At 60.8% G+C, this 9,119-nt stretch overlaps 1 protein-coding gene across 6 annotated transcripts in view; it reads left to right on the plus strand.

The window, feature by feature from the left end:
* BAIAP2 (BAR/IMD domain containing adaptor protein 2) overlaps positions 1-8,297 on the plus strand; it is a 46,680-nt gene extending 38,383 nt beyond the window's left edge. For 2 of the 6 annotated variants that reach the window (XM_066565829.1, XM_066565832.1), the window contains exons 11-14: positions 49-117; positions 316-478; positions 2,125-2,159; positions 6,324-8,297. In XM_066565829.1, coding sequence (XP_066421926.1) covers positions 49-117; positions 316-478; positions 2,125-2,159; positions 6,324-6,393 — 337 coding nt within the window. In that variant the 3' untranslated portion in view covers positions 6,394-8,297. Of the gene's footprint in view, positions 1-48; positions 118-315; positions 479-696; positions 796-2,124; positions 2,160-2,607; positions 2,747-4,423; positions 4,472-6,323 lie in introns of those variants that run through there. The other 4 variants (XM_066565830.1, XM_066565834.1, XM_066565835.1 and 1 more) reach the window with 3 other exon arrangements.
* The last annotated feature ends 822 nt before the right edge of the window (positions 8,298-9,119 follow it).

Here is a 9,119-nt window from a genome sequence, read left to right on the forward strand (position 1 = left end):
CATCTGGGACAAACCTGGGTTTGACTTCATGCCCCCTTTGCCTTTCAGGAGGGGCTGGTTTCCTTTCTCCTACACACGGGTCCTTGACAATGATGGCAGCGAGCGGGTCCACACCAGGTAGGAGCATCGTGGGGGTGACAGGGTGTCCTTGGGATGGGAATTAGGAATTCCTTTGGAATAACAGCACAGTGGGGTGGTTGCTGGCTCTGGGGGGATGCCATGAGCGGATGGCAGATAGGTGGCCTGGGGGTCTCTGCAGATGGGTGGCCTGGGGGTCTCTGCACGGAGCTGACACCTCTGCTCTGGGCCCCCCAGCCTGCAGCAAGGGAAGAGCAGCAGCACTGGCAACCTGCTGGACAAGGATGACATCTCCATCCCGCCACCAGACTATGGCATGGCCTCCCAGGCCTTCCCAACACAGGGTGGCAACACCTTCAAGCAGCGGCCCTACAGCGTGGCCGTGCCCGCCTTCTCCCAGGTGAGCCTCTCCTGCCAGCTTCTCCCACTCTGGGGGGGTGTTTGAGCCCTGGGGGATGCTGGACAGATCCCTGGGCACTGTCCCTGCTGCGCTGGCAGGGGTTCTCAGCTCCCTGTCCCACTGGGATGGGATGGGGTGAGCGGGAGCGCTCCCGGTGCCGGCGCTGCGGATGCCTGGGGGTGCCAGGGCGGCTCTCCAACCTCTGTTCGTTGTTTTAGGACTACCTAATGCCCTATGGGTGTGCAATTAAAGACTATTCCAGTGGCCTCTGCCAAGCACCCTCCGCTCACTACAAGCCTTACACTAGGTCGACAGCTGTAAGTCCGACGCTTGCAATGTTTCCCTTGGGATTTATGGAAGTTTGGCTGTTTTGTGCCTGGTGATCCGCGTGCCTTGCCTGGACCTGCTCCTGCCCAGCACCTCTGCTGGGGTGAAGGGATGCAGGGAGCCCATGGATGGGGAGGAACAGGCAAGGCACGGGGGGCAGTGGCACAAAATGGCCCCGTAAAACCCCAAAGGACAACACTTGCCGACTCCATGGGAGTCTCCCACCAGAAACGGGCTGCTCACAGGCAGCTGGAGGTGTTTTCTCTGGCACGTGCCACTTCAAGCCGGTGACAGTCCCGTGGGGACACTGGGGCAGATCCTGGACAGGATTCCAGAGTGTCCAAAGCAAGCCCAAGGCTTCTTGGATAACAAGCCAGGGAGGATGCACAGCAGAAGAGATCAGCATAACCCAGGAGCTACCAGTGTAGGGGAGTTCTCCCTCCACAATGTGCACAGTGGGATGAGCCACACTGGCATCACATGCTGGCAGAGGGGAGAGGATGAGGAGGGAGAGAGAAGGGCAGTCAGCACCAACCCTTCCCAGGGCAGGTCAGATGGGATCTGGTCCTCTCTGCAGGGACTGGGGGCAAGCAAAGTCCCACTTCTTGCTGTTTTGCTGGGGTTTTCCAGCAGGATTTGCTGCTGGGGTTGGTATTTTGGGACTGGGAGCATTCCTGGGAAGGTGGGAATGTGGGTCTCTGGTTGTTGGTGCATGGCCAGCTCAGAGGCCAGAGACTCCCCCTCTTTCCTGGAGCTTTCTCCATGTTTGTCATGGAGAGCAGAGCTGCTCCTGTTGTATCCCAGGGCAGGCCCTAGCTCAAGGAGGGATGTCCCTGAGGGATGTTCTCCAGGCCTGATCCCCACCTGTCCCTCAGTCCCTCCCTGCAAAGCCTGCTCAGCACCGGCCAAAGGAGAAAATGGTCCAAAACCCTGTGGGTTTCTGGTGGGAGTGAATACAGGCAACCCCTCTTTCCACAGAACATTTCACTGGTGTCTCTCAGTCGTGCAGCCCCTTTCCAACAGTCTCAGCAGCAGCCAGAGCTCTGTTCCTCACAGGGGCTGGGCAGAGCAGAGCAGGGCTCTCCCAGCAGTCGCTTTTCCATGTCTGGCCAGATAAATCCTCCAGGGAGTGGTGGAGCTTCACTCCCTGCTGTCTGAATCCCACTCCAATCATCTCCATACCTCCTTTTCCTCTCCAAATGCATCAGCTCTCGGCCCTGGGTCCTGATGCACTTTGGTTTGTCCGTGTGACCCTCCAGTGGCACCTGAGCAAACAGCCCACAGGTCCCTCACTGTGCTTCCTCCTCTCCTCCCCACAGGGTCTCGATGACTACGGGACGAGGTCCGTCAACAGGTAAGATGTCACCTTGCTGTCACATTCCCTGCGAACTGTTGGTGTTGGCTGTGGGCGAAGCCGTGGGGCTGTGTCCCCACAGGGGTCCCTGCATGGGCTCCCCGGGGACTGGCAGTGGCTGGGGTGGGGCCAGGTCTCATCTGTGAGATGGGGGGACGCAGGGGGGGCAGGTCCCAGGGCCAGCCTGGTCTCCCCAAGCTCGTGCTCCTCCAGAGAGTCGCGTCTCCCACCCTCCTCCTGGCTCACGCCTGGATAGGGAAGCCACGGAGAGCCCAGGCTCCCGGGCCTTTCCCCAGCACCTTCTCCATCCATCCCCTGTGCCTCGGAGCTGCCCTGTGGAGCTCCTGGGGCTGGGTGGAGCCCGTGGCCGTGCAGGGTCCCGCCCGCGGTGCCGTGAGCTCGGTGCTGCCCCGCGGCCACTCTGGCATCTCTGTGCTTTGTTCCGCAGCGGCAGTGGCAGTTTGGTATCAACGGTGTGAGGACACCTGGGCTCGCAGCGGCCCCTTGCTGCTTGGAAGAGCTTTCTGCTTCTTTTCCCCCCCCTTTTTTTTTCCTTCCCTTTCGTTTCTCTTTCTCTACTTCTTTTGGATTTGAAACTCTTGTGATCTTCAAGGAAACCATGGTGCTTCTCACCCCTCCCCGGTGTTCACAGTGCCCTTGTTTCTGAAGCCTTTTTGGAGCAGAAACTGCCGCCAGGTCTGTGCTCACAGCCCGGGCGCAGTTGTCACTTAGTGGGACCCGGTGTTTGTCCTCCCGTGTGATGTTAGCGATGCACTGTCCCCCCCAGGGGCCGCGCCGGCCGCCCCGCACGAGCCTGGACCAAACTCCCAGACTGGATCACATATGCATGGCCTCTGGTGTCCGTACTGTTACTGAGCATCCGGGATGCCCGCGCCCGGGATGCCATTCCCGGAGGGGGGGCAGCGTCCCCGCGCCTCCCCCTGGGCCCGATCCGCTTCCATCCCTTGGGAGAAGCGGATGGCACAGAGCTCCCGCCCCGGGGAAAGGGCTGCTTCTGGGCTGGGGTCCCGCCAGCTGTGGGAACCCCCCCGGAAGGGTTACTCCTGGTTGTTTTATAAATATATATATATATATATTTTTTGTAGCAAGGTATTGTTACCTCACGCTAGGGCTGGGGCTCCGAGGGCTGCTCGCGTGCCCAAGCCAGGCTGGAGCGAGGCAGGCCCGGCAGTGCCCGGGGGGCTCCCAGCCCGCTCTGGGGGTCCCGCTCCACACTAGCCCGGCCGTAGCCCTCCCAGTGCCCGTGGCCGTCTCCACTGCAAAGCTGTTCACGCTTTTTTCTGATGTGATTTTTAAGACCTCTGACATTGCCTGTTTACTGGGACATTGCTGGCAATAGACCTCCCCCCCCACCCCCCGGACCAGTTTTTGGGTTATCTCCTCGCCTCCGGGCACACTGTTCTGAGCCCCTCCTGCATTGATGTCCGAATTTTGCTAAGGATTTTTAACCCAGGATATTTCACGATGAATGACTGAATGTAGAGGAGGAAAAAAACAAACCACAAAAAACACAAACCCAGCCTAGCAAAGCCTGTGTGGAGATTGTAAAGTGCTGAAAAACCTTTTTTTAAAAGCCAGAGAGAATTGTGCCCTGTACTGAGTTATTGTTTGAATAAAAGTTTTATTTATTGCATTGAGCTGGGCCTCGGTGTCTTTTTCGGCTGCCGTGCCTGCGTGCTGCCCTCACCGCCCGCATCGCCCACCACGCGTTCCCAGGCCGTGTTTTTGTTCCCCGCTCCGTCCCTGGGGACGCTGCCTGTGCGCGCTCAGCCCTGCTGGCACTAAACAGCTTCGCTGAGCGGGAGCAGCGACAGCTGCTTTAGAGCCGGCTCCCCCTCGCTGAGCATCCCAGGGGTGATGCTGCCCCTGCTCCCGCATGCCAAGGCTCCGGCTGCGCTTTCCCGGCGCTGGGAAAGCGGCGGTGGCCGGCACAGAGGGGGGAAGGAAGCCGCCCCCTCCCTTCCGCAGCCCCCGCCGTGCCCGGCCGCCGCACTCCCACAGCTCCAGCTGGCCGTGCCCTTCCTTCCCCTCCTCACAGCACCAGCGACTCAATAAACACCACTTTTCCTCCTTTTTCTTCTTTTTCCTCCTGTTTCCTCTGCCTGCCGGCGCTGCGTGCGGGGTGGCCAGCGGGCTCTCGGGCCACCGGCCGGCTCGTGGCCTTAAGTCTCTCCTTAACCACGACCTTCTGTTCCCATCAAGCGTCCCGGCGTCCTCCAACCTGCCTTCTGTTTCCCTTGCAGCCCCGATGTTGAAGTGGCCAGGTTTTGAGGTGGCCCTGCCCGTAGTTAGTAAGTGACGGCGTCGCGGGGCTGAGCCCTGGGTGCGCTGGGCAGCGGGTGAGGCCGCGGGGCTGCGCGGGGACGGTGCCACCGCTCTGCTTCCCGCCTCGCCGTCCCCTCCCTGCGTCACCACCGCTTGTCCCCGAGCTCCGGGGCTCCCCGGCTGCCTGTGCTGCTCGCCCCGCTGCCGTGGCTGCTGCGCTTGCCGGGATGCTGAGCTGCTCTGCCCCCTCTGCCCGTAACCGGCTCTTTGGTTGTAGGTGTCCGCCGGCCCCAGCCCTGCCCGCACTAACCGCAGGTTTTTTGAGCAGCTTTTTTTGTTGTAGACTTGTCCCAGGAGGCTCCTGGTCCTGGCCCCAGGGATGGGATGCAGGAGCCTTCCCAGGAGTCGAGAGCCTCCTCCTCGCTGGCACTGCAGAGCCTGGAGAGCTCCTTCCCCGTTTCTCTTTGATCCATGAGCTGCTTTCCCTGGAGCTGCGGGCTCCATCCCAGTGGCTCTTCTCAGCCAGTACAGAAAGAGTTAAATGGGCCCCGGGTGACTCATCAAAGCAACTTTTCCTCTCCCTCCAGTCCTAGAATCTATTTTGGCATCTTGGGAGGGAAAGTGATCTAAGCAGCTGCATTAATTAGGTGTGAAATTAATTACCCTATTTTTAAGCAAAAGTCATTTATCTTTTAAGGAAAGAAAAAGCGAATGTGGAGAGCTGAGGGATGGCAGAGATGGGGCCTGGGGCTGACAGTGAGACCCTGTCCCAGAGGGGCGCAGGTCCCAGCATCTTCCTTCTGCTCTGGGAGATGGTTGGGGACATCCCAAAGCTTCTGGGGACATCCCAAAGCTGCTCGGTGCAGGTGCACATGGTAACCACAGCACTTTACCTGAACCCCCCTCAGGGGCAGCAGGGCTGTGCCCCCACGGTGGGTGTCCAGCCGAGGCCCAGCTGTGGGACCTGGCATGGGGAGCTGTGGCCATTGCTCCCACTGGGCACAGAAGGATTGTGTGGCTCCTGGGGAGGGCTGGGGGCAGTGGGCAGATGAGACAGAGGGGCTGCAGGGAGGCCAGGGGGTGCTTGGTGGCTCCCCAGGCAGCCAGAGGGACCCCAGAGCTGCCCACACCCCCTGGGAATTAACTCCTGCTGGGAGAGGACAGAGGGGCCCTCCTGGAGAAGGGGTAAGGATGCTCCCCATGCCAAGGGAATCCTTGCACCCTGTCCTGGCCAGGTTGACGATGGCAGCAGGAGGGTGCTGGGGACACCCCAGGTAGGTGAAACCCAAGGTCAGCCAGTCTGGGCTCTGGACTCTGACAAGCTCATCCAGCTGTCCTTAGTCTCCCACACTCTTCCTCTTGGATATTAACTTCCCCAGAGGCAGCACAAGGGCTCTGCAGGGAGCTGCCAGCTCTGCCCTTGGCCAGCAGTGAAGCCATAACCCCCTGCTCCAGGGCTGGGTGATCCCACAGCGCTCCCACCTGTGGGAACTGTTGGAATCCAGCCTTGGAGGAGGCTGGAGCAGCTTCATCAGCCCTGGCCCCCCTGGCATCCCCAGCTCTAGGCTGGAGGAGAGCGAGGTAGGAGAACGTCCCCCTGCAGCTGGGCTTGGCTCATCTCTGACCATGGCTTAGCTGGGAGAGGAGCAGAGTTGTGGGGGCAGCTCAGGGAGTGGGGACAGCTGAGGATTGGGGGCAGCTCAGGGAGTGGGGCAGCTGGGCTGGGGGCTCCACAAGGCAGAGCTTTTCCAGTTTAAGCCCTCTCCAAACGCTGCTGGTTCTGGGGTCTCGCCAGTCTCGCTCGCTGTGCCGGTGCCCTGTCCTCTCCAGGCCTCCACACCCTGTTAACTCTTCCTTCCTCTTCCTCTTCCTCCACAGGAACCCCTTTGCCAACGTCCAGCTGAAGCCAACGGTGACAAACGACCGCTCGGCCCCGCTCATCAGCTGATCCGGGAGCGCTGGCACCGCGTGGCACTCGCCACCTCCTCATCCTCCTCATCCTCCTCATCCTCCTCCTCCTCCTCCTCGCTGCTGCATGTCCAGCTTCCCAGGACTCCATTTCTAGGCGGAATTTATTAATCCTGCTGCTTTGAAAGCCAAAGGCTCAAGCTAGTGCCCTAGTTCTCTCTTCTCTAGCCTCCCTCGGTGGCAGGGGGTCACAGCGCTGCCGTGTCACCTGTCCCCTGCCTGTGCTGAGTGTGGTGGCACTTCCCGGAGTCAGGGCAGCGTGTCCCAGAGCTGGGCTGGCTCCCAGGCCCAGCAGCAGCTTGCTGTGGGTGGGGAAATGAGCTCAGCTGGAGAACAACTCTCCGTGGGCTCACGGTGCTCAGGGGGCAGCAAGGCAGAGAGGGCACGGTCCCCCTGCCCAGACGAGAGGGACCCCCAGGCCAGGCAGGACACCCTGGGCAAGCCAAGGCACGGTGGGTGGCACAGGCAGCTCCCAGGCTCCCACCAGACCCCGGTGCCCACGCCATGGCCCAGGCTGGGACAGGGCAGGGGGTGCCAGCACTGCAGCCCCCGCTGGGACAGGGTCAGCTCCGCTCCCAGAGCTCCTGCTGTGCCAGGGCTCGGGGTGCTGTAGGGAATTACGGTACTGCTGTAAAATATAAGCTAGGAAAAAACCACTGCTGGAGGCAGGGCAGTGTGGGAGTGAGCCTTGGGGTGCCCCTGCTCCCTGCAGACAGGAGCTCCCATCCGGACCTCTTGCTTGGCTGTTTGCTCTTCCTCTATTCGTAGGGCTGCATGAGAGAGAGATAGAGATAAATATATATAAATATATATACACACACACTTGCTAAGCTTACTGCTGGGGGTGCCCACGAGCAAGGTGGCTCCCACAGCCCTTCCCGCAGCTCCTGAGTGACCAGGGTCACATCCTTGCTCCACAAACAGGGAGAAGAGGTTTCCAGGCAGGAACTGTGTCTCCCATGGCTGAGGGCTCGAACCCGAACAGAGTTTTTGCTTTTTCCGTTGTATCTGTCCTTTTGCACTCTCTGATCACTGGTGCAGCATGTCCTGGCGCCCACAGCCCGGGCAGGGGGTGCTTGGCTGGGCACTGGGGAGGGCACGGAGTGTCCCCGGCCCACGGGGCTCGGTCCCAGTCGGACGTGGTGGCTCATCTCTCCTGTGTCCCCTCTGATGGGTTTCTCCAGCTCCACTGCAGGAAAACAGCTTCACCTGTGACTGCCCAGGCTCCAGCTCTGCACAAGGGCTCCCAGCTCCATGATGTGCCTCCTCTTCCTCTCCCAGGGCTGGAGCAGATGGCTGGGGGGCGGATGGGGCAGGGGTGAGGGAAAGGGCTCTGCTGGGGGCTGGGGCAGTGGGTGGGAGAGGGCTGGGGGTCACAGCCCGGGGTGGGGACAGGCCTGGGCTCCCCTCGGCCACTGCGGTGTCCTCTTCCACCCCCGTGCCAGGGGCTGTCCCCTGGGCCCCCCAAGCTGCCACCCTGGCTCCAGCCAGCCCCCGGGGGCTTCGCTGCACCTCCTGGCTCGGTGGCACCTGTAAGATGTAACCTGAAATAATTTTTTATGAGAAAAAGTAATTTATGAGCAATTCAATCTCCCCCAGCCCTCCCGCCCGCAGCGTTTTCCCAGGCCAGAGGCTCCTGCCTGGCCCTGGAGCGTGGCTGGGACCCTCCCGAGCTGCCTCCATCCTGGGTGCTGGGCAATGATCGGGGCAGGAAACGGCTTAAGATATTTTAAAAACTTTATTATTGGCCCGATGAGATTTGACACACATGCTGGGAGCTGTATGGAAATCAGCACTGATAAAAAATACAGCAATTATGACCCGTATTGAGAAAATAGACCATGTAAGAAGAGCCTTTCTATTAAAAAAGTTACCCAAGCCACAGCTCTGTCCTCATCCTCTCTCTGGGGCCGGGACCTGCGGCGCCATAGACCAAACCCGGGGTGTGGGGTGGGGCTGGGCCAGCACCCCTGGGTGCCAGGGGCTGAGCAAACCCCCCCAGTGCTGGGGGTGCAGGGAAGGGGGGATCAGGGGGTAGGAGGGTGGGTGCTGTGGGAAGGAAATCCCAGGAGCACCCCAGTCCTGCAGCCCTGAGTGCTGCACCCTGGTCAGGGCAGGGGGTGGGCTCCTGTTGTAAGGGATAAGGAAAAAGCTTGGGACAATTGGGGTGGGGGGGATACAGGCCAGGTGGGGGCTTAAATAAAACACTTAAATAAGCACTCATTGCTTAGGAGGGGGGAGGAACCAGCAGTGGGGGTATGGGGTGGCATGGCCACCCTGGGGCTGAAGCTGGGGTCCCCCAGGCTCCTGGAGTGGGGAACAGCCCCTGGCCCCACAAGAGCCTCCTGAGCACTGAGGGCACTCCAGCTGGGATACAGCTGGGCTGGGCTGGCCATGGGAGAAGGGAGGGTGGGTATGGGACACCTCTGCCAGCACCGGTGCCAGGCTGGGGTGGGGACAGCTTCATCCCACGGGCCCTGGTGCCAGAGCTGTGTCCAGCCCAGGGTGGGACCACCCTGTGGCATGGAGCAGAACCCCTGGCACCAGCCCCACCCCACATGGGTGCTGTCTGTGCAGTGTCCCTGCACAGGGACACTTGTGTGCCCTCATCCCCCTACACAGGAGCCAGGACAGGGGCAGGGGCTCAGGGGGGACATTTCTCACCTCAGGGTTTGGTCTATAGACCCCAAAAGGAACCAGCCCTGA

The sequence above is a fragment of the Molothrus aeneus genome, chromosome 26 (genome assembly GCF_037042795.1).
Source record: "Molothrus aeneus isolate 106 chromosome 26, BPBGC_Maene_1.0, whole genome shotgun sequence".
Classification (NCBI taxonomy): domain Eukaryota; kingdom Metazoa; phylum Chordata; class Aves; order Passeriformes; family Icteridae; genus Molothrus; species Molothrus aeneus.